The 25,515-nt window shown below is 41.5% G+C and overlaps 2 protein-coding genes across 2 annotated transcripts in view; both read right to left on the bottom strand.

Moving 5' to 3' along the window:
* Window positions 1-208: 208 nt before the first annotated feature.
* LOC115762013 (dorsal-ventral patterning protein tolloid) lies at window positions 209-3,245 on the bottom strand. The gene is made up of 6 exons (XM_030704082.1): window positions 3,136-3,245; window positions 2,260-3,077; window positions 1,928-2,189; window positions 1,657-1,862; window positions 1,238-1,600; window positions 209-1,176 (listed from the first exon to the last, which is right to left on the bottom strand). Exons 1-6 carry the CDS (start codon window positions 3,228-3,230, stop codon window positions 209-211), a joined length of 2,712 nt encoding a protein of 903 aa, XP_030559942.1. The 5' UTR covers window positions 3,231-3,245.
* A 1,669-nt stretch (window positions 3,246-4,914) lies between these two features.
* Window positions 4,915-25,515, bottom strand: part of LOC115761927 (dorsal-ventral patterning protein tolloid) — a 34,678-nt gene continuing 14,077 nt past the window's right edge. Inside the window, exons 3-14 of the mRNA XM_030703958.1 lie at window positions 11,053-11,399; window positions 10,566-10,993; window positions 10,231-10,506; window positions 9,552-9,779; window positions 8,145-8,703; window positions 7,887-8,085; window positions 7,566-7,830; window positions 7,273-7,478; window positions 6,503-7,146; window positions 6,255-6,435; window positions 5,934-6,187; window positions 4,915-5,869 (exon numbers count right to left, since the gene is read on the bottom strand). Of these exons, the coding sequence (XP_030559818.1) occupies window positions 5,561-5,869; window positions 5,934-6,187; window positions 6,255-6,435; window positions 6,503-7,146; window positions 7,273-7,478; window positions 7,566-7,830; window positions 7,887-8,085; window positions 8,145-8,703; window positions 9,552-9,779; window positions 10,231-10,506; window positions 10,566-10,993; window positions 11,053-11,399 (3,896 nt within the window). The 3' untranslated portion in view covers window positions 4,915-5,560. The remainder of the gene's footprint in view (window positions 5,870-5,933; window positions 6,188-6,254; window positions 6,436-6,502; window positions 7,147-7,272; window positions 7,479-7,565; window positions 7,831-7,886; window positions 8,086-8,144; window positions 8,704-9,551; window positions 9,780-10,230; window positions 10,507-10,565; window positions 10,994-11,052; window positions 11,400-25,515) is intronic.

Below are 25,515 nucleotides of genomic sequence, written 5' to 3'. Positions count from 1 at the left end.
TGCCATTTTGAAAACAGCTTGCTAGGGTTGCTTCCGCATCTGAGGCGTTTTGGTATTATTTAGAGCGAATTACTGTTAAGCGTCAACTCTGTTGCACCAATGCGAATGGCAAATGTCAGACTGGCGGTACATTCAAAACGCACTATTATCTTTTTTACATTTATTTACAAGTCCAACAATAAAACTTAAGCAAATATGCAAATATGAATTATATTAGTCTGCTGGGCGGCAAAAATTGTGTGCGTTGAACCGACTGGTCTTCGCCTACCGCCGTTTCAGCATACATATTCTTAAGGTAGCCAGGAAAAGGTGTAACCGCATCAAACTCCTCGCCACCATCGTCATCCGGTGGTTCGACTGCCACAAAGGATATGGCAAATCCGCGCAGTGAGTTGCTCTCGTCCGTTTGAAACTTCAATAAAAGCGTGTCTGAGTTGGAAACAATAATAGGCGGCTTCCGTTTGCCGCAAAATCGCCCATGTATAATATTCATAGCGTTGCCCTCCTCGGTGACTTCAAGAAAATCATAGTCACAGCGCTCAGAGAATTCGATTTCAAAGTGAAGAAACTTAATTTTTACGCTGCTATCTGGATCAGCCTCAATGCGCCAGTCGCAGTACATGTTGCGCTTATATGGTCGGCTGCCGTAACGCGGATGTGAGTAGAAAATCTGGGAATGATTGGTGGCACGCAAGTAGCCTCCGCACTCGGATACAAACGAAGCCTTGAAGCCTTTTCGCTGAAGGCCTGCATCCGTCTTCAGCACCATGAACATCTCATTGCTGGAGGCAATTACAGCATAGGGTTCCCGGCCGCCACAGTAGATGCCCAAAGTAGAACTATTCTCGGATCGTCCATCGTAAATGGCCACATAGTCATATATGCATTCCTGATGGCTCTCCACTTCAAAGTCGTGGAAGGTGAGTTGTATGCGATGTCCGAGTACGGTCTGGAAGTGCCAGTAGCAATAAATGTTGCGCGCATAGTCGTTCGGGTAGTTGGGACTGTGGAGCACCCCATAAGACGATGTAATTTCGAACTTGCACTTGGTCTCCGTGCAATTGTGGCCATTCTTGTGAAGGTCGTATCCATTCCTGCAGCTACACTGGTATGCACCGTAGGTGTTCCGGCATCTGTGTTGGCAGCCACCGTTGTTTACTGCACACTCATCCTCGTCTGTTGGACATGAGACGCATTAATTATATAGAGACCCTAATAGATTTATATAGATACTTACCCAGTATGAACTGTGCCGCAAAGCCGCTCCGCTGAACCGTGCGATCCGAATGAAATTCAATCCGCAGAATATTTTGTTCAGAGTTTATAATCGGAGGCAGTTCGTTGCCGCAGTATATGCCAATCTTCTTTAGCCTGTTATCGCGCATCTTTGAGTAGATAATAAGATAGTCATAGCTGCATTTGGTGTACTGCAAATTGGTGCCCTCCAGATCAAAGTGTGTAAAGTTAAGAAATACTGCGTGATGCACTGGAGCCACTACCTCCCACACACACTCCTTGGCGTTGGGGTATAAATCAGGATACGAAGGCGAATAAAGTGTACCATTTGACATTGTAGCATTAACAATGCCGCCGCATGCATCTACAAATTAAAAAATGTATAACGAAAACATTGCTAATATTCGACTCCCAACCCACCTTCGCATGTTTTCCCATTGGCCTGGAGCTCGTAGCCGGCGTGACAGCCACACTGGTAGCTGCCCAAGGTATTAATGCAGACGTGTTGACATCCATGCTGCATAAACTTGCATTCGTCTACGTCCAGCATTAGGGCGGCGGAGAAGCCCAGTTTCTGCACGGAGCCATCCGACACGAACCTAATGTACATTTGATTGCTGTGAGTCCTAAAATAGTTTTAAACGATATGATCATGTAATCTTAATGGACAAAGATTTCTTAATTTTCTTACTTAATGTTTGGCGGCAGCTTGTCCCCACAAAAACGTCCGATCAACTTCGATTCGCTCCGACTACCATCGCGTATTTCAATGTAGTCATAGATGCAGCTATCGTGCTTCTCCAGCTCAAACGACTGAAACTTAAGCGCCACCTGGTGGTGTGGCGGGGCGGTAATACGCCAAATGCATTCCTTACCAGGCATGTATTCTAGCGGATAGTTGGGGGAGTCTATGGACTGGTCCCTGTTCAAGTGAAGGTCTCCACCACAAACCACTAGAAAATTTAATCATCCGGATTTTTGTAATGGTAAAAATAGGTAATAAATGGGTTCCTCCGTACTCACCCTCAAAACGCGCCTTGAATCCCCTGTATCCAAGAGCCGCGTTGCGATTTACGTAATTGATCAGCATGCGACTCGTCTCGGTGGTGATGACCTCGCCGCTAGAGTTGCCGCAGAGGCGTCGCACAAGCGGCGACCGATGCCAATAACCATCACGAATTTCCAAGTAGTCGTGTGTACAGTTCTCCGAAGAGAGCAGCTGCAACTCCTGCAGATACAGAATGATACGCTCACCGTTTGTGGCCGTTATACGCCACTCACAGTTGCTAAGGGAAGCATCGGCTTCAGCACCAGCGGCTTGTTCGCCTACATCACCACTGCCCTCGTACTCGCTGCGCAGATCGTTGCCGGTGTAGACATAATGGGGTCCCACAATCTGCCCCGCGTTCTGCTGAAAAGTGCGCCCACAAGCAGCACACTTATACAGAAGATTGGCCTGCAAAATATCGCCACGACTGAGGCGACGTCGTTGACCCAGCTCGATATGGGTGCCAGGAGGTAAACCAATAGGCGTGATTGTATCCAGATATGAGCTCTTTGAGAATGAGTTTTTCGCATAGTGCATAATGGAATTATAGTCATAGGGCTGGAGCGGCTCGTCAAACTCGTCTGGTGATAGTACGTCGAAATTGTAGGCCTGACCACGCATTATGTTTGCCTTGTTAATGATGATGTGCTTGTCCCGATCGCCACGTGCGTGCTCATGATGAAAGCCAATGGTGTGGCCTAGCTCGTGTATGATGATGCCGAACTTTTCACAGTTACGGCCTATGGAGATGGGCTGTCGCCCACTGCCGTTCTTCCCCAGAAATGAACAGCAACTGATTTCCAAACGCACAGGTCAAGTAATGTCAACATATATGGGCACATAAGACTCACCCGCAACTCTTCACCGTGAAATAAATGTAGTTGGAGTGCAGTTTGGCATCTCGTTCGACAAACTTAATGCACGTAAAGTTTTCCCAGTAGCGCATGGCTTGTTTGAATAGCGCCTTGTGAGCACCGCTGAAGATTGAATCTATCTCGTATGGTATCACCCCATAATCCCAAGTGCGCTCCTTACGCACGGTCACGCCCCGCCGCGCTCGACTGGGCCGCTGCTGTAGTAGCACATCTTTGGTCTCATCAGTCCAGAGCAATGGGGGTCCTGCATTTGGAGTCGACGTCAGAGTAGATTCCACTGACGACTTATGTCGCCGTCGTCGCCGTACCTGTTTCCGGCGTTGGCTGCTGCTGTGGGAATAAGGGTAATCTGAAACTCTTGCATTTCTGATTTATGTATATGCCAAATTTATTCATATTGCGCGTCCAGTGGGACAAATTTCTTAATGGCCGCTTGAAGAGCACAAAAGCTTCATCGAGCGGCTGGCATAATTGAAATTGTTGACTAAATGTGCCACATTGTAGAAAACGTGCCTTTGCTTTACTAATGCCAAGGAAACGTTCAATAAAAAAACTTGAAACTTACCGCAACAAATTTCTCTTGCCAAGCTCCTTTGTTTCTGTTTCGATTTTCTTCGCCTTTTTAGAATGTAATCCGGACGAGCCAAATATCCTAGCCTCGTTGTGCACATGAGGTTGCTCTTTATGCGAATTAGACGCAGGTGCCTTCAACAGATTAAATAAGAATCTCTCAAGATGTTTAAATATTCTGATGCGCTTACTTGGACCGCTTCTGGCATTCCATTGAAATCTTCAGGCTGCTTTCTAAAATCAAAACCACAGTCATCAACATGCAATGATCGATCCAATCCCAGAGCCTGTGCCTTGTCAAGCGACAAGGAGAATGCCAATGATCCCGCAAACATGAGAAACAATTTCACTTTCAATGACATGGTGCACGCTTTGGGTTCCTTTAAACAGGCTTGTTTATTATAATAAGACGCGGCTCACCGTGGACCGTGCAGGTCAAGCTCAAAATTATAACTGAATTCCTAAATGCTGCGATTGCCGAATTATATTGGGCGCAGTTACACACAAAATTTCTTAAGGGTTCTTGCTCCAAGGGGACGGATACCACAGGTATAAGAGATAAAAGAGAGAACGCGAGGTAGCAGCAGTAGAACGAGAAAGGGAGATGACAGAGAATATCAGGCAGGAGTCGCTATGGCAACACAACGCGATCTGTCGTCATCGACAACAACAAGACACAGATTAAATCTTGAAGAGCATTCGGGTTTTGGAACGATGGAACGACGGCGTCCGCGACTGGAACAAAAGCCGAACTATCCTCATTGGCATTTCAAGTCGCCCATTGTCTGTTTGCCTGCTGTTGATTGCTTGCGTTCAATGGGCTTGATTTGGGTATTCCTACACCTTGACATTGTCTTTTTTTGTTTTACCTGGGATTGAGCCGGACTCGCGAGCGCTTCGAGCGGCTCGCGGCTAAGCTCGCAGAACAAACTGGCATCCAGATCAGGTGTTGTCTAGGGCATTTTAGGGCAGGTCATTAATGACAAACCATAAATCCGGCAAATGAACGAAACTCTTCGCGGTAAATCCAACAAAAAGGCTATTGATTGTGACCCAGCGCCTTTTTAAAGTGCAAATATGCAAAAGGACACCACCTTCCGCCAGAACTTTTTTTACTCAAAATACCGTTGATTTGTGTATATCGTTTTTAAAGATACTGTTCATTATTAGTAAATATATTTAATTACGTATTAGGTTGATTTCAAATTTTAAAAAATAGTACATACTATACATACATAATTCGGAGTTTTACGTGCCTTTTACACACCGTAATTTTGGCAACTTTGTTGAAAGAATAAAAAATGCACTAGGAATAGAAAGTTTTAGACGTAACCGCCTTAGACAATGTACGTAACAAGAAATTGAAAGTAATTAAAAATAAACTGTCACGTAACTTGCACACTGAGTTCAGAGTTCTTTACACTAGAATATAATAGAAATACACACAAATACATTAATATGTAGATCGGTCTACTATAAGAGCCGTAGCGTTAAGCGCCCTAAAGAAAACGCCTGTAAATATTATATGGCAAAATTGAGTACTCATGACATTCACTTAAATATTTCATTATTGTTACATATTCATTTGAGTTGTAAAGCTAATGAGTTCTTCCCCTTTTTAGCGATATGCCTGACGTGCTATAACCTAACGATGTGTTCTGAATATCTATGTTTACTTAATATTTGATTACGGTCAAAATGAAGTCTATGATTATGTTAAGAGAGCAGAAATCTTGCTGTATGTACGCCACGATATGCCTAAAAAGTTAAATAAATTCCGTTTGAATAGATATTGTCATGATTTTTATGCGTTTCCAGCATGCCTGTCCGCCTAATTCGTCCAAGATGAGTAACTAATGGGAAAAGTATGGCGTCTGCGATACTGAGCATTCACCAGCTGGTTTTCACTGAAGTCGCTATAGTCATCAGTCTCCTCGGTGTCCTCCTTGTATATGCTTTTGAGTGACCCCGGAAATGGAGTTACCATCTCAGAGCTATACGAGTTTTCCACATCCTCATCGCTGTTTTCAAACGGATCAACGGCCACATACGATGCCGAGAACCCCTTCATGGGAACCGAGCTGTCAGTTTTGAAGCGCACTAGCAGCGAATCAGTCATCGAGATGATATCCTGGGGCAGCTGCAATGCACAGACCAGCGAATCAGGCAACAAGAAACAATATATTAATTGTGTCATTCTTTACCACATTGCCACAGTATTGGCCGTACATGGGCCCGCTGGTATCCTCCATTCCCGAGAACACCTGTACATAGTCGTAGGTGCAATTCTCGCTACTCTCGATGTCGAAAGTGAGGAAGAGCAGCTGCACATTGCTGTTGGGCGGTGCTTGAATGGTCCACTCGCAGTCCGCGTTATCGTCATAATCCTGATTGCTATATCGGGAATGGGAATAGAACTGTTGGACGTGATTTGTGGCACGCAGATAGCCACCGCAGGCTGCAAAATAGCAAACGAATTTCAGCATCTAGCCGTTGGTATAGATTGCAATACTCAATGCACTTACAAGTCGAATGCATTGCGGTAAATCCATTCATCTGTTTGTTCTTATCCGTTTTGAGGACCATATACAGTTGGTTGGTGGTGGACGAAATGGGGTAAGGTATCTTTTCGCCACAGAATCGTCCCAGCAATGAGCTGAGTTCAGATTCACCATCATAGATAGCCACGTTATCATAGGCGCATTCCTAGCAATAGCAAAAAAACATATCTAATTTCCTATCGAAATGATTCGATGATTTGACTGTAATTAACCTGGTGCGATTCCACATTAAACTCATTGAAAATAAGTTTGATGCGGTGTCCCGGCGTGGTCGAGAAGTGCCAAACACAATCGGCATTTGGCGGGTAATTGTCCGGATAGTTGGGACTGTAAATAGTACCGAACGGGGCCGATATCTCGTTCTTGCACTCACCCTCTTTACAGTCGTGTCCATTTTCGTGCAACGAGTACCCATTGTGACAGAAGCACATGTAAGATCCAATGGTATTTCGACACTCGTGTTGGCAACCTCCATTATTCACAGCACACTCGTCAATATCCGTAAAGAATACGGCTGCAAAGCCCGTACGCTGAATTGACTTGTCCGAATGGAACTCGACGCGCAGAGCATTACTGTCCGAGGTGGCGGTGGGTGGAATGGCGCTGCCGCAGAAGGTGCCAATACGCTTTAGGCGATTCTCAGTCAGTTTGGAATAAATGGTCACCGAATCGTAACCGCAGTCGGATTGCTGATGCGCCGTGCCCTCCAGATCGAAATGCGTGAAGTTCAATGAAATTTTGTGCTTGGGTGGTGCGACAATCTCCCAAATGCACTCCTTAAGTACGGGATAGAATTCGGGATACGAAGGGGATGTAATGGTGCCATTCGGATACTCGATTACACCCCCGCAGGCATCTAAATTAAAAGCGCACATATAGATAAGGGCATTAGGACAAGGCTCAATAGGCGCGTGACGGCGGATGCTGGCACAGCCACAGCAACAACCACAATATTCACAACAACACTAGACCAACTACTTACCTTCGCAGTGCTTCTTGTCGCTGTGGAGCTCATAGCCAATGTGGCAACTGCATTCGTAGCCGCCAAGCGTGTTGATGCACTCGTGCTCGCAGCCATGATTTTGCGTCTCGCACTCGTCTACCTCCTTCATGAACACGGCCGAGAAGCCCGCCTTCTGCACCGATGTGTCCGACACAAATTTCACGTACATCGAATTGCCACTTGACCTGAAAGTGACGACGAACAAAGCAGTCGGTTTGAGTGGTTGTGCGTGGGCCAGCCATGAGGCTGGGCTAGCACTTGTCGGCACTCACTTCATGTTCGGTGGCGGTTTGTAACCACAGAAAACCCCAATTAGCGGCGCATCCTGCGCGGGACCGTCTCGCACTTCCACATAGTCATAGACGCAGCTGTCATGGTTCTCGACCTCAAACGACTGGAATTTCAGCGCCACTTGGAAGCTTTTCGGCACCGTAATTTTCCACACGCATTCCTTGTTGGGCAAATAGTCGAGCGGATAGTTGGGTGACTCCAGGCGACCCTCCGAATCATCCACAGACAAATCGCCACCGCAAACAACTAGGTAAAAGGAATGTCATTCGTTTGTCATGTATTTTCTGTTACTCTCCACTTACCATCGAACTCTGCTTTGAAGCCCCGATAGCCGTCTCCACGATGGGTGTTCACATAGGTCAGAAGCATGCGGCTGGATTGGGTTGTAATCACATCGTTGGCCACCTTGCCGCAAAAGCGTCCAATTAGCGGCGACTTAAAGTAGTAGCCATCGCGCACTTCCAGATAGTCAGTCTCGCAGTTGTTGGATTTAAATATGTTCTAAAGATGACAGTCTATTAAACATAATTGCGCATCTTATAACTACTCCGATTTCCTACCATATCCTCGAGCCTTAGCACTACACGTTCTCCGTGCGTTGCCGTTATTCGCCACTCGCAGTGTTCGGTCTCGTTGCTAACGGCACCCGCTGTATAGTATACGGGACTGGAAAATATGCCCGTGCTTTCCTGAAACGTTCGGCCGCACTTGGGACACTTGTATAAAAGATTGGCTTGCGCAATGTCACCCTGACTGAGCCGCAAACGCTGACCAATCTCCGGTCTCTTGCGTCCCTTCACTTCAATTGGCAATATCGTATCCAGATAGGTGCCCTTCGAGAAGGTATTGCGAGCATAATGCATAATCGAATCATAATCATAGGCCATGCCCAATGAGTTAACCTCGTCCACGGAAAGCATGTTAAAGTTGTAGTCCTGACCCTTCATAATATTATTGTGTTCTATAACCACGTGCTTCTCACGATCTGGTCGTGTATGCTCATGCCAGAATCCCACCACGTGGCCCAACTCATGCACCACAATACCAAACTTGTCGCAGTTACGACCAATTGAAATGGCCTGTGGCCCATTGCCACGCTTACCCACAAATGAACAGCATCTGGGCAGACAAAATTATATCATTAATATAGGGAGACATGTGATTTTCGAGCTTTCCTATAATATATACATCTATACCTTATATAAAAAGGTCGAGTTGTTCCATAGTTATTAATACTTTAATCAAATGCCTCAACATTAGTAATGAAGGATGTTTAAGAAAACATTCTAGATTTGGGCATGGACCATGTTTTTCTCCGTAGTCGTAGCCGACGGGCCCATGCTGCAAAACCATATTTTATGCGTGCTACTTTCGGGTTCCTGCAGATTACGTCAGGTTACAGATAAAACAATGCTACGAGTGATATGTAAAGTAGATCTCGACATATTTATTCTACCATTTTCGGAACAAGGCGATTTATTTTGAATTCCAGCAAGCTTAGGAGAAGAATAAAACTCGCGTGTGTTGAATTTGGTTAAGAGCAAAGATCAATTTTGACTAAAATATCTTAAAAAACAATTCAGATTTTTGTAAATTACAATATTTTCGATAAATTCATCCATAGAGATACATGATATATTAATCTGATTTAATGATCCTCCCTATGTGATACAGTGGTCAGAATGACGAACCTTAGCAAAGTTTCACGACGATTTCTTAGCATAGAAATATACTGACGAGCATGACTTGGCTATATATGTGAACTTTATTGTAGCTACTGATTAAGAACCGAATAGGTATCGTGATAAAAAATAACCTTCTTATATACCCTATCTAGCCGATTCTGATGCATTAAGAGGATAGACTAGGCTCGCCGCCCTAATCGAGAATACATAAACTTTATTTTGCGTATTTACAGTGTGGAGGTTGGCATCAAAGGTTAACTTAACGGTTAATGATTTACTCACCCGCAATTTCGTATGGTGAATACAATATAGTTTGGATGAATTTCCGCATCGCGCTCAACAAACTTGATGCACGTGGAGTTTTCCCAGTGGCGCATGGCTTGTTTAAATAGGGCTTTGTGCAGTCCGCTGAAGTTACCGTCGATCTCGTAGGGAATGACACCATAATCCCAGATGCGCTCCTTTTTTGCGGTTACGGCACGCGCCACGCGATGATGCTGCCTTGGGGTACTGTGGACGAAAATAGGAGAAAGGAGACTCTGAGTTCGGGTCATATTAAAGTCCTTGTGCAACAGTTGTGGGCGAGTCAAATAAAAGTTGAACATGGCGTATGCGTAATTTTAATTGCCGACAGTCATCCAAAAATGTTTCTTGCTGTTTTTGGCTGAAACTTTTGGCCGGCGAAATTCTATTAAAATTCATAACTTTTTACGGTATCCACTTTTATTTTGAATGTGCATCGGCACTGCGGGTGCGGGTGTCGGTGTATGTGCGGGTGTGTACGTGTGTGCTTGTAGGTGTGTTTTTGCGCCAATGTTCATAAAATGGCTGTTGTTTGGGTAAAGTTTATGGCCAAGCATCTGAATTGAATGGCCAGTAATTTACAGCAGCCAGGAAATGGTAACGGAAACGGATGTGGTGCTTGCGGTTGGAACCATGGACGGGGCAACTGTAAACTTACTCCGTATCCGGCACTCGAGTATCAGCCTTGGGAATCTGCAGGCTATTCATATTATCAGTCCGCTGCTGCTCATCAATTTGCGCCTGCGTCGAAAAAACATTTAGAGGTGACGGAGTGCTGCGGCCTCGTCCTCGACGACGATGCTGACCATGCTTCTGCTTCTTATGACTATGGTGGTGCGGGCGCTGGCTTAGGTGCGCTGACTGGCCGAGGGGACGATCAAGCTCCTCGCGCAGACGCTGCACTTTGCTGATATAGTCCGTCCATTGGTTATTGCTGCGGGTTATACAAAATCTTACATCACTGTTTAAGAACCCAGATTCTAGATAACTCACCGATGCTTTGGGCCTCGTCTGTGTCTTCTTCGCACTATCCCATGCGCATGCAAAAAGTCAACATCATCGTCTAAGTGCATGCCGTTGCCACCAGCATTGCTATAGACATTGGGCATCGTCGATCTCTGCGTAGGCAATGAGGTGGGCACAATATGTTGACGTCGTTCTGCCACAAAATTGTTTCCCGAATCGTCCTCAATGTCCTTATTGTTGGATTGAATTTTCCGCGTGTCCACATTGCGATGCAGGGTTTGTGTTTTGTTGAGCTGGAGCAAAGCGGGTGCGACACTCATTCTTGCATTAGATGCAGTTCTTCGCCGCTGGATAGCCTGGGACTCTGGCGGTGTCAACACCTCGTTCTTGTAACTGGGTGGGTTGGCAATATCAGATAGGGTCTGCGCGCTGGGCTTTAACGGCTCGTTAGCGCTCTAAAGGCACGATGAAAGGGTCATGCTCGGAAATCCGCTTAGGCTTTGCGACAACTTACCAGGCTGGCATCATTGTTGCTAATGCCACTTGCTTTGGTCAGCGGCTGTCCTGTTGTGTGGCTTACGATACCAACGCTGGGTAGTTTGGTCTTTTTACGTATGATATCCGTCAATCCCTCCTCCTCGACCTGTAAGCCCTCGTTGTATACTTCCTGCTTGAGCTTCTCTAGGTCCAGTTGAAAAGTCGCATTGTATTTGGCTGGCTCTGGAGCATCCGCCAACATGTGATTGGTTGTCGTTTTCGGCAGCAGTTCCTCCTCCACCGGCTCCTCATCGTCGATTGGTGTGTGAGCCACCAGAGGACCCTCATCTCCGTCGGGCAGCGCAATGTCGCCCATAAAGCCGCCTGCAAAAATAATTTTTTTCGCATTTAATGAAAATCCATTTTAAATTATACAGGTCACCCGCCAGTTTCTCGTGCCATAACTAACATATTGTTTTAATTATAAACGACAAGGCATACATTTTTATTTCAATTGAAATTTAATGTGGTAAAGCTTGTCTGGTGCCTCTCCTCAACCTGGCCCGGCGTACCACTCGTAATTTATAATTTATGCAAAGAGTGCGCGTGGGTGCTGGGTTGGCAGGAGCATAACAGACGGACTGTTGTGTTTGCCCAGCGGTTGGATAGACACTGTATATCCATTTAATCAGTATATCAGTGTAGTTGTGGTCAGACAGTTTGTTTACTTTGGCCCGCCGGCGAGCAATACGCGACGCATGCAAGTTGTGGACACACATGTGGCCAGCAGCCAGGAGACAGGAGCCAGGAGACGGTACCCAGCAACCAGCTGCCAGCAGCCGATCGCCAGGGTCCAGTATCCAGCCACAAAGATAACAGTTAATACGGAAAATATGAAATTATTATTATTGCCACATCAGACTCAGACATGTTACATAAAATTAATTAAGTGCGTTTGTTATTTTCGCATGACATAAAAGACATAAAGAAAAGCCAATTATTTATGACTACAGATTATACGTTCCGTACATATGATAAGTACATTGTGTAATGTCGAAGCTTTTCAAATTATTTCCTACAGAATTAAACGTCCTCTAAAAGCTTTTTTTTTTTTAATAAAAATTATGTTTTCCGATATAAATTTAAGTTTCACATTAAATTTATTTATAAAGCATAAAACATTGTTGTGGAAAACATTTCAATTTTCTTTTTCTTTTTAATTACTTTTTCTTTAAAACAATTCTATGGAAAATACATAAAGATTTGAAGCATTTAAATTCGCTTTTCTCTTTTAATTATTATTCCCTTGCATAGGGTATTATAATTTTGTCTCGAAATGTGTAACGTATAGAAGGAAACATCTCCGACCCCATAAAGTATATATATTCTTAACTCTCTTAAACTTATTTGTTTTTCAAGATATCTTGACCAAACTTAGCATTATTACTGTCACTATGCTCTTTATATATATGCAAACTTCTTTCCACTTCTTCCAATAAAATGTTTGTATTTATTGATTTAAAACGAGCATTATATTTTGAGCAGGTATACATTGGGGAAATCTACAAAACATTAAAGTCGAAGAACTGAACCTTGAGAACAAAGTGCACTCAGTATCCAGTTATTGCAGCAAGCATCCATGCAATTTAACCTTTACACAGGTTACGTTAACGGTATTTGACTCTTGGACACCTCTTCGTTCTCTAATTTGGCCAGTGTGCAGTCGCATCTCTTCTGTCAAACGTAGTCGAAGTCTGATTATTGTGAATGCTGCGACAAATCCAATAAACTTAAAGCCACGGGCCACCTTCCAAACAACTAGGTCAACGCTAGCGGAGAAGCGCGCATAAAATACACATGTTTTCACAACAGATACGCACGACCTAAGTCTAAGTATTGTCCTACACTCTTTAAAGATTGCCTGACTTTACAGTTCACTATGATATGGTACAGCGCGTATTTGGATACGAATCCCGAATTGGTGTAGAGTTGGGGTGAATGTTGGTGTCTTCTCTCAGTAAATCATTATTTGGATTCTGCGAAAAATGTTAAACATCTCTTAAGCTTCACCAACCAAATCTGTGACCCCAATTTATAGCAAGAAGAAATGGCTATTTCGTAAAACGTGAAAACCCCTGAAATGAATCTCAACATATATCTTTCAAAATGTTGCTAAGAATGTTTTTCGCGATTTTTTCAAAATTGTGGGTGTAATTTCCCAGAAACCCTATTAAGCGTGCATTTCCATCTCCAACAGAAGAACACAATTTGAAGGAAGATGTGTCTATCTGACACATATATTTCTGTTGCATATATTCAAAAATAATAAAATGCAATGTGGTTATGATAATATTATTTTAAATGTATTTAACACCAATTATAATAACAATCTACCCAAGGTCAAAGCAAAACATAGTAGTTTTATTATAGAAAATTGATTCACATTCGGCGCAATGATAATATTTTCTGTGATTTAAGCGCGATATAGGTATGAAATACATTATACAATACGATTAGCAAGCAGCAAAGCCAAAAGATTGATGTGAAAGGCAATTGAGCTGGAATAGCCAAAGTACAGACATGTTTGTTTGCGAAAGCAGATGTCAAATGCATTAGTTTAATATTGAAATACACCAATATATAGAGCAAGGCAGAGACTAGCAGCAAAGGAATAAGCAAATAAGCAAGCATTAAGTCTTCTTAGATAAGTTGACTTAACGACGATAACCAATAAATGAGGTCAACTTTAACCTCTGTGTAATGATTGGAGCACAAACAAATTATCCTCTTGGCTAAACATATTCAGCGTTCTTGCAAATGATTTGAAAACCTAACATTAATATTTCTAACATGTCCGAGCACATGATGCAAAATTCACTTATTCAGATGCATGCAGTGTGCAGCCGTGCAATCGTAAAAACGCATACCCTGTAAGCTACGAGAAAGGGTTATTAAGGTAGAGTTTCAGTAAATGTTGATAAGATTTATACAAAATTTGTGTAAACTGAAGTCAAAGATTTCAATTGCACTTTGTGCTATACTGCCACATCAATCCGTCATTGACTTTATATTCAGGTTTTGTATGGCTCTTTTTTTATCAAAATATTTAACTGGAATTTAAATGTATTGAAGGCAACTTGCGTTGCGTAAACAACAACGTATGCCCAATACGCACTTTTGATAAATAGCTCCAGAATATGAAAAAATAAAACCATAGTAGTGGGCTGATGAGAGCTTAAAATTAAAACGGACCTCTTCCCAAGGAAAATTTGTAGTTGGCACTTGAGCAAGTTAACTAAAGCGGAAGGGAGGAAACACCGCCGGTAGAACAGTAAAAAGCCAGTGCACTCTGAACCACAGCTAGCTAGAAAACTTTGCACCTAACGCGTCACAAATCCTACAGAAGGCAGGCCGGCTTCAGCGGGTGGCGGGCATCGTTGTTGCCCACACAAGCTCTGTGAGAAAAAGGCCAACGGGCACTCGGAGGAATATAAGAAAAAATCTAGAAAACGAGAGACGTGAGAGAGGGATTTGAAGAAAAGTAAGACAGCAAACGTGCGTAGCTCAGAGTCCATGTACAATTTCATTACATTTAAGTTAAATGCCCTGAGCTGGTGCTTTATCCGTCCAGTCTGGACAACTGGCTGGCACGTCTGGCAGACAAACAGTTCGCACAAGTGAAAGTAATTAAATTTTTGAGCGCCGCCTCCGCTCCCGCATCGTTCACACTAACGAACTGATGCAGAAACGTGCCGCATGGGGCTAGGGTTGGCTACTCGTGGATACTGGCGACCAGTTTTCCAACCCCTTTTTTTATGGCGACCACAAACATGTTAACACATTTGGCCAGTTGCAGTTTTCGGCCATTTGTGCCATTTTTCCGTGGTCCCTTCCATCACCTCACCTCCGGCTGAATATGCGTTTGCTGGCTGCTAGTTTATGAGCTTTAGACGCGTTGAGCACAGAATTTAATTAAAAATAAACTATCCGCCTCCCCCAACTACTACGCAACTGATTTTGCGACTTAGCTTAAAACAACAACAACAACAACACCAACAACAAACAGAAACAAAAACTTCAATAATGCCAACAAGAACAATATCCTGCCTGTAACGTGTAGCATCAGGTCAACAGCGCTTTGTACGCATCAGCAACAGAGACAGCCACGTCGAACTTTTTTGTGGGTCAAAATTAAATAATAAAAGAGCATATCGAGCTTTCCCCTAAATGATTGCCAGCTTGATTTTTAGCCAACGAGGCTTCCAATTGTTTTTATTGTGGTGCTCTGTGCCTGTGTCACAAACGAAAATAATTTGAGTACCTTTATGGACTCAAATAAATTCCAAACGATTACACACGCTAACAAAAACTAAACGCTTGGCCAAGAGGTTTTTGTGTATGACTCTTTGAACCTTTCAGTTAGCATATGTGGTATGTGTGTATATAGAGAGCGGAAATGCATTTGCATACATTGTACATATGAATTATGGCCCTAATTTTGCTTGTGTGCAAGTTTGCGTGATTACAGTAGCCGTAACAATAATGTTTAATTTGCAGTGAAGGCCTCGCGCTTCGGTCGAATGGCCGGACGCACAAATTATCGGATCTAAATTATTTTATGATAAGCGACCAGCACACAAATAGAGGAAGCCGACAAATGTTTAGACGAAATGAAAGATTAAATCAACACAAGCTGGCAAATAAGAGCATCCACACGTAGGCAAATAGACAAACTAATCCGGAGGATAGCACCACATTGTATTCGGCATCGCTCCATCAAGCCACGTTTAGACATCGCTCAACTTCAGCCGAGTATCACATTCGTCATTTTGCCCAACAATGGAAGGATTATTAATTTGGGCAAGATTTTGAGTTAGGCGCGGCCCATTCTGCTGTAGGTTCACAGGCACCGGAATATTTCTATCTATAACACAACTTATGTTATTTTCTAGATTGTTTTCACTTTTGGAGTTGTTATTTCCATAATTGAAAAAAATCTACTCTTAAGTGGCAATTCGAGTCTGCCCAATATAAATGGACATTTCTTGAAGGGTGTTACCTTCACGAATTCTGCTAATTTGTGTGGAGTTGATTATTTTTCCTTGCTTCTTTATTAGTACAACTTTAATCGTACTCCATTTGGAGTAGCCGGTCTATGAAATACCCTGTACACAGCGCCGAGCTGCCGTTTCAACAATTCTAGTTTTCTTCTATACATACATATACAAAAACACACATAATAATCAAAATTTTGTTATCCCTAACTATACTTAAAAAGGTCAGAGAAGCCTCCTTTTTCCTGTTATTAATTACGTCATTCACATATTTAATTGGTTCAGTGTATAAAACATTTGAATGTTAACGAATGTGATGCGATGATATATGTATTGGTAAAATATTGTATTTGAATGCTGCAGAAGTTAAACTGTGGTGTGACAGAGATACAATAACCAGTGCTATGAAACTGCCGTCACCTTAATAAAGTATATCCATTCGCATCCACACTTGTCATGTGAGTGCCGCAAATCATAGATAAACCTTCATTGAAAACACAACGGCCAATTTTTGAGACAACAGATTTAAAATGGACAACTGCATCAAAGCATTTATGCAGCCATGCGCCACTTCATCCCAACCGCACAATGCCACTTACGCTGCGTGAAAAAAAAATGATAAAAATATTCGAAGTGGTATCTGTGCGCTCTCGTGAAACATTTCGCCTGGCATCGTTTTTAGAAAACTTTGCCATTGAGCGCAAAATATTTTGCGCGCAGTTTTAAAAATTGAAATGCGGCTAGAAAGCATTCATCGCGGCCACATGATGTGCCTGACTGTGAGTTTATGTGGGCTTGCGCTTGTATGCGTTGCACCTACTCGCAGTTCGCTCGAACTTTATTACGACCAGGCAGCGGCAACGGATACAGCAGCCGCCTCTTGGGTTCAATAAACTCTCAATGCACTACACCCCCCACCTACCCCGAATGCACCACCCTCAATAACTCCGTCTGCCGTTCGTTGCTGCATCTGATAATTGTACCCTGACAACAGCAGCACTGCTGAGTTTATTTTTGAAAATGCATATTTTGCAAACGGAATGTCAAAACAAGCACAAAATATTCGAAAAAGCTGGTTGGAAAATGTCAGGCCTAATTAAAGAGTCCAATGCAACGTTCGGAATGCTGAATTTCAAGAAGGATAATTTAAATCTTATTTGTTTATGTTGATAGGAACTATGTATAATTAAAAATTATTAGACGTCGATTGTGCTTTTAGTTTGAATATAATAAAATTTTTCGTTAACTTAAAACCAATCGATATATATATTTTTCAATATCAAGCATTAACTAACTGAAACAAATGTCTGAAAGCTTAAAGTGCCTGTCAGATGCATGTTTGGAATTTGTTTCTTGCTGAGCCTGCTTGATTCAATTGCGTTTGGCATATAAATTCAGTTTCGGGTTCTTTCAATTTGCTTTGGTGAGCAGGCGACAGACTCAGCTGGGCCAACATCAGAAAAAAAAGGGAAAAGAAAAACGCATTCTTTTCGTTTTTCGGATGGCGTTTGCCCTTTTTCTATCCTTCCCACAAGCCAAAAATCAGCAAAACTGTTAGAGCTCTCATAAATTGCAGCTTAGTCGGGACTTTAGTTTTTCCCATCCAATTTTCACAATTTGCGGCTTGGCAGCAATCAGCCAAACAATTAAAACAACATTAGCAAAGAAATCTTAATGTTTCAGAAAGTAAAAAAAAAATCTCTATATATATTCAACTGACCTGACTGACTAACTGATTGGTGATCAACGCACAGCACATACCGTAAGAGCTAGAAAGCTGAAAGCTGCAAGTTTAGACGGAGTTTTAGGAAATTCCACCCGTATGTGTGGAAAAATCGCGAAACACTTTTTCGAAGATCTTTGTTCAAAAACATTTAAGGGGGTTTTCGCACATTTAGAAAAATTCATTCCTCCTTAGTGGAAATGGGGGTCAAAAATTTGGTGGTGTCGCGCTCAAAATCATTTCGAATTTGGCAGAATCAAACCTTTCTCGATTCAAAAATTGTTTTTTGTAAAGCTCTAAGCTTGAGCCGACTCTCTTCAAGCTTATTTTCAAAGCTCTACATTGAGTGATTTTTTAAATTTCACCCGCAACAGTGATAAATGGGCGGAAAACGGTTGTATAAAAGTTTTTTGTTTATCGTCTGATAGGTTTCAAAGTCAAAATCTTTGAGACAATTTTATATGTGCCACGAGCAAGGGCACGGGATATACCCGCTAATATGTATATATGACTCAAAACATAAGCCCAACGTTACGGCATTACCTAAGCAGCTTTTGAGCTTGTTGCTTTGCAGTAAGATTTTGACATGAATTTCGACTAAAAAATCGGTGTCGAGATTTGAATGCCAGATTAATCTAGAGGGAAAACCATGAAGAAAAAGCCAAACTTCGTGAAAATCGGATGAGATTTGACCGAGTTATGGGGGTGGTAATTTCTGACCCATGTCTATATACGAATCTTCGGGTAAGATTTGGACATGAATTTCGACTAAAAAATCGGTGTCAAGATTTGAATGCCAGATTAATCTAGAGGGAAAACCATAAAGAAAAAGCCAAGCTTCGTGAAAATCGGATGAGATTTGACCGAGTTATGGGGGTGGTAAATTTTGACCCATGTCTATATACGAATCTTGGGGTAAGATTTGGACATGAATTTCGACTAAAAAATCGGTGTCGAGATTTGAATGCCAGATTAATCTAGAGGGAAAACCATGAAGAAAAAGCCAAACTTCGTGAAAATCGGATGAGATTTGACCGAGTTATGGGGGTGGTAATTTTTGACCCATGTCTATATACGAATCTTGGGGTAAGATTTGGACATGAATTTCGACTAAAAAATCGGTGTTCAGATTTGAATGCCAGATTAATCTAGAGGGAAAACCATGAAGAAAAATCCTAACTTCGTGGAAATCGGATGAGATTTGACCGAGTTATGGGGGTGGTAAATTTTGACCCATGTCTATATACGAATCTTGGGGCAATATTTGGACATGAATTTCGACCAAAAAATCGGTGTCGAGATTTGAATGCCAGATTAATCTAGAGGGAAAACCATGAAGAAAAAGCCAAACTTCGTGAAAATCGGATGAGATTTGACCGCGTTATGGGGGTGGTAAATTTTGACCCATGTCTATATACGAATCTTGGGTTAAGATTTGGACATGAATTTCGACTAAAAAATCGGTGTTCAGATTTGAATGCCAGATTAATCTAGAGGGAAAACCATGAAGAAAAATCCAAACTTCGTGAAAATCGGATGAGATTTGACCGAGTTATGGGGGTGGTAAATTTTGACCCATGTCTATATACGAATCTTGGGGTAAGATTTGGACATGAATTTCGACTAAAAAATCGGTGTCGTGATTTGAATGCCAGATTAATCTAGAGGGAAAACCATGATGAAAAATCCAAACTTCGTGAAAATCGGATGAAATTTGACCGAGATATGGGGGTGGTAATTTTTGACCCATGTCTATATACGAATCTTGGGGTAAGATTTGGACATGAATTTCGACTAAAAATCGGTGTTCAGATTTGAATGCCAGATTAATCTAGAGGGAAAACCATGAAGAAAAAGCCAAACTTCGTGAAAATCGGATGAGATTTGACCGAGTTATGGGGGTGGTAAATTTTGACCCATGTCTATATACGAATCTTGAGGCAATATTTGGACATGAATTTCGACCAAAAAATCGTTGTCGAGATTTGAATGCCAGATTATTCTAGAGGGAAAACCATGAAGAAAAAGCCAAACTTCGTGGAAATCGGATGAGATTTGACCGAGTTATGGGGGTGGTCAATTTTGACCCATGTCTATATACGAATCTTGGGGTAAGATTTGGACATGAATTTCGACCAAAAAATCGGTGTCGAGATTTGAATGCCAGATTAATCTAGACAGAAACCCATGAAGAAAAAGCCAAACTTTGTGAAAATCGGATGAGATTTGACCGAGTTATGGGGGTGGTAAATTTTGACCCATGTCTATATACGAATCTTGGGGCAATATTTGGACATGAATTTCGACTAAAAAATCGGTGTTCAGATTTGAATGCCAGATTAATCTAGAGGGAAAACCATGAAGAAAAAGCCAAACTTCGTGGAAATCGGATGAGATTTGACCGAGTTATGGGGGTGGTAATTTTTGACCCATGTCTATATACGAATCTTGGGGTAAGATTTGGACATGAATTTCGACTAAAAAATCGGTGTTAAGATTTGAATGCCAGATTAATTTAGAGGGAAAACCATGAAGAAAAATCCAAACTTCGTGAAAATCGGATAAAATTTGACCGAGTTATGGGGGTGGTAAATTTTGACCCATGTCTATGTACGAATCTTGGGGTAAGATTTGGACATGAATTTCGACTAAAAAATCTGTGTCGAGATTTGAATGCCAGATTAATTTAGAGGGAAAACCATGAAGAAAAATCCTAACTTCGTGGAAATCGGATGAGATTTGACCGAGTTATGGGGGTGGTAATTTTTGACCCATGTCTATATACGAATCTTGGGGTAAGATTTGGACATGAATTTCGACTAAAAATCGGTGTCGAGATTTGAATGCCAGATTAATCTAGAGGGAAAACCATGAAGAAAAATCCAAACTTCGTGAAAATCGGATAAAATTTGACCGAGATATGGGGGTGGTAATTTTTGACCCATGTCTATATACGAATCTTGGGGTAAGATTTGGACATGAATTTCGACTAAAAAATCGGTGTCGAGATTTGAATGCCAGATTAATCTAGAGGGAAAACCATGAAGAAAAAGCCAAACTTCGTGGAAATCGGATGAGATTTGACCGAGTTATGGGGGTGGTAATTTTTGACCCATATCTATATACGAATCTTGGGGTAAGATTTGGACATGAATTTCGACTAAAAAATCGGTGTCGAGATTTGAATGCCAGATTAATCTAGAGGGAAAACCATGAAGAAAAATCCAAACTTCGTGAAAATCGGATAAAATTTGACCGAGTTATGGGGGTGGTCAATTTTGACCCATGTCTATATACGAATCTTGGGGTAAGATTTGGACATGAATTTCGACCAAAAAATCGGTGTCGAGATTTGAATGCCAGATTAATCTAGACAGAAACCCATGAAGAAAAAGCCAAACTTTGTGAAAATCGGATGAGATTTGACCGAGTTATGGGGGTGGTAAATTTTGACCCATGTCTATATACGAATCTTGGGGCAATATTTGGACATGAATTTCGACTAAAAAATCGGTGTTCAGATTTGAATGCCAGATTAATCTAGAGGGAAAACCATGAAGAAAAAGCCAAACTTCGTGGAAATCGGATGAGATTTGACCGAGTTATGGGGGTGGTAATTTTTGACCCATGTCTATATACGAATCTTGGGGTAAGATTTGGACATGAATTTCGACTAAAAAATCGGTGTTAAGATTTGAATGCCAGATTAATTTAGAGGGAAAACCATGAAGAAAAATCCAAACTTCGTGAAAATCGGATAAAATTTGACCGAGTTATGGGGGTGGTAAATTTTGACCCATGTCTATGTACGAATCTTGGGGTAAGATTTGGACATGAATTTCGACTAAAAAATCTGTGTCGAGATTTGAATGCCAGATTAATTTAGAGGGAAAACCATGAAGAAAAATCCTAACTTCGTGGAAATCGGATGAGATTTGACCGAGTTATGGGGGTGGTAATTTTTGACCCATGTCTATATACGAATCTTGGGGTAAGATTTGGACATGAATTTCGACTAAAAATCGGTGTCGAGATTTGAATGCCAGATTAATCTAGAGGGAAAACCATGAAGAAAAATCCAAACTTCGTGAAAATCGGATAAAATTTGACCGAGATATGGGGGTGGTAATTTTTGACCCATGTCTATATACGAATCTTGGGGTAAGATTTGGACATGAATTTCGACTAAAAAATCGGTGTCGAGATTTGAATGCCAGATTAATCTAGAGGGAAAACCATGAAGAAAAAGCCAAACTTCGTGGAAATCGGATGAGATTTGACCGAGTTATGGGGGTGGTAATTTTTGACCCATATCTATATACGAATCTTGGGGTAAGATTTGGACATGAATTTCGACTAAAAAATCGGTGTCGAGATTTGAATGCCAGATTAATCTAGAGGGAAAACCATGAAGAAAAATCCAAACTTCGTGAAAATCGGATAAAATTTGACCGAGATATGGGGGTGGTAATTTTTGACCCATGTCTATATACGAATCTTGGGGTAAGATTTGGACATGAATTTCGACTAAAAAATCGGTGTCGAGATTTGAATGCCAGATTAATCTAGAGGGAAAACCATGAAGAAAAAGCCAAACTTCGTGGAAATCGGATGAGATTTGACCGAGTTATGGGGGTGTTAAATTTTGACCCATGTCTATATACGAATCTTGGGGCAATATTTGGACATGAATTTCGACCAAAAAATCGGTGTTAAGATTTGAATGCCAGATTAATCTAGAGGGAAAACCATGAAGAAAAATCCAAACTTCGTGAAAATCGGATGAGATTTGACCGAGATATGGGGGTGGTCATTTTTGACCCATGTCTATATACGAATCTTGGGGTAAGATTTGGACATGAATTTCGACTAAAAAATCGGTGTCGAGATTTGAATGCCAGATTAATCTAGAGGGAAAACCATGAAGAAAAAGCCAAACTTCGTGAAAATCGGATGAGATTTGACCGCGTTATGGGGGTGGTAAATTTTGACCCATGTCTATATACGAATCTTGGGGCAATATTTGGACATGAATTTCGACCAAAAAATCGGTGTTAAGATTTGAATGCCAGATTAATCTAGAGGGAAAACCATGAAGAAAAATCCAAACTTCGTGAAAATCGGATGAGATTTGACCGAGATATGGGGGTGGTAATTTTTGACCCATGTCTATATACGAATCTTGGGGTAAGATTTGGACATGAATTTCGACTAAAAAATCGGTGTCGAGATTTGAATGCCAGATTAATCTAGAGGGAAAACCATGAAGAAAAAGCCAAACTTCGTGGAAATCGGATGAGATTTGACCGAGTTATGGGGGTGTTAAATTTTGACCCATGTCTATATACGAATCTTGGGTTAAGATTTGAACATGAATTTCGACTAAAAAATCGGTGTCGAGATTTGAATGCCAGATTAATCTAGAGGGAAAAGGGAATGAAGAAAAATCCAAACTTCGTGAAAATCGGATAAAATTTGACCGAGATATGGGGGTGGTAATTTTTGACCCATGTCTATATACGAATCTTGGGGTAAGATTTGGACATGAATTTCGACTAAAAAATCGGTGTCGAGATTTGAATGCCAGATTAATCTAGAGGGAAAACCATGAAGAAAAAGCCAAACTTCGTGGAAATCGGATGAGATTTGACCGAGTTATGGGGGTGGTAATTTTTGACCCATATCTATATACGAATCTTGGGGTAAGATTTGGACATGAATTTCGACTAAAAAATCGGTGTCGAGATTTGAATGCCAGATTAATCTAGAGGGAAAACCATGAAGAAAAATCCAAACTTCGTGAAAATCGGATAAAATTTGACCGAGATATGGGGGTGGTAATTTTTGACCCATGTCTATATACGAATCTTGGGGTAAGATTTGGACATGAATTTCGACTAAAAAATCGGTGTCGAGATTTGAATGCCAGATTAATCTAGAGGGAAAACCATGAAGAAAAAGCCAAACTTCGTGGAAATCGGATGAGATTTGACCGAGTTATGGGGGTGTTAAATTTTGACCCATGTCTATATACGAATCTTGGGGCAATATTTGGACATGAATTTCGACCAAAAAATCGGTGTTAAGATTTGAATGCCAGATTAATCTAGAGGGAAAACCATGAAGAAAAATCCAAACTTCGTGAAAATCGGATGAGATTTGACCGAGATATGGGGGTGGTAATTTTTGACCCATGTCTATATACGAATCTTAGGGTAAGATTTGGACATGAATTTCGACTAAAAAATCGGTGTCGAGATTTGAATGCCAGATTAATCTAGAGGGAAAACCATGAAGAAAAAGCCAAACTTCGTGAAAATCGGATGAGATTTGACCGCGTTATGGGGGTGGTAAATTTTGACCCATGTCTATATACGAATCTTGGGGCAATATTTGGACATGAATTTCGACCAAAAAATCGGTGTTAAGATTTGAATGCCAGATTAATCTAGAGGGAAAACCATGAAGAAAAATCCAAACTTCGTGAAAATCGGATGAGATTTGACCGAGATATGGGGGTGGTAATTTTTGACCCATGTCTATATACGAATCTTGGGGTAAGATTTGGACATGAATTTCGACTAAAAAATCGGTGTCGAGATTTGAATGCCAGATTAATCTAGAGGGAAAACCATGAAGAAAAAGCCAAACTTCGTGAAAATCGGATGAGATTTGACCGAGTTATGGGGGTGTTAAATTTTGACCCATGTCTATATACGAATCTTGGGTTAAGATTTGAACATGAATTTCGACTAAAAAATCGGTGTCGAGATTTGAATGCCAGATTAATCTAGGGGAAAAACCATGAAGAAAAATCCAAACTTCGTGAAAATCGGATGAAATTTGACCGAGATATGGGGGTGGTAATTTTTGACCCATGTCTATATACGAATCTTGGGGTAAGATTTGGACATGAATTTCGACTAAAAAATCGGTGTTCAGATTTGAATGCCAGATTAATCTAGAGGGAAAACCATGAAGAAAAATCCAAACTTCGTGAAAATCGGATGAGATTTGACCGAGTTATGGGGGTGGTAAATTTTGACCCATGTCTATATACGAATCTTGGGGCAATATTTGGACATGAATTTCGACTAAAAAATCGGTGTCGAGATTTGAATGCCAGATTAATCTAGAGGGAAAACCATGAAGAAAAAGCCAAACTTCGTGAAAATCGGATGAGATTTGACCGAGTTATGGGGGTAGTAAATTTTGACCCATGTCTATATACGAATCTTGGGGTAAGATTTGGACATGAATTTCGACTAAAAAATCGGTGTCGTGATTTGAATGCCAGATTAATCTAGAGGGAAAACCATGAAGAAAAAGCCAAACTTCGTGAAAATCGGATGAGATTTGACCGCGTTATGGGGGTGGTAATTTTTGACCCATGTCTATATACGAATCTTGGGGTAAGATTTGGACATGAATTTCGACTAAAAAATCGGTGTCGAGATTTGAATGCCAGATTAATCTAGAGGGAAAACCATGAAGAAAAAGCCAAACTTCGTGGAAATCGGATGAGATTTGACCGAGTTATGGGGGTGGTCAATTTTGACCCATGTCTATATACGAATCTTGGGGTAAGATTTGGACAGGAATTTCGACTAAAAAATCGGTGTCGAGATTTGAATGCCAGATTAATCTAGAGGGAAAACCATGAAGAAAAAGCCAAACTTCGTGGAAATCGGATGAGATTTGACCGAGTTATGGGGGTGGTAAT

This window comes from Drosophila novamexicana, unplaced genomic scaffold (assembly GCF_003285875.2).
Source record: "Drosophila novamexicana strain 15010-1031.04,08,12 unplaced genomic scaffold, DnovRS2.1 tig00000512-arrow-arrow-pilon, whole genome shotgun sequence".
Taxonomy (NCBI): Eukaryota; Metazoa; Arthropoda; class Insecta; order Diptera; family Drosophilidae; genus Drosophila; species Drosophila novamexicana.
This window is presented reverse-complemented; position numbering and strand designations above follow the sequence as displayed.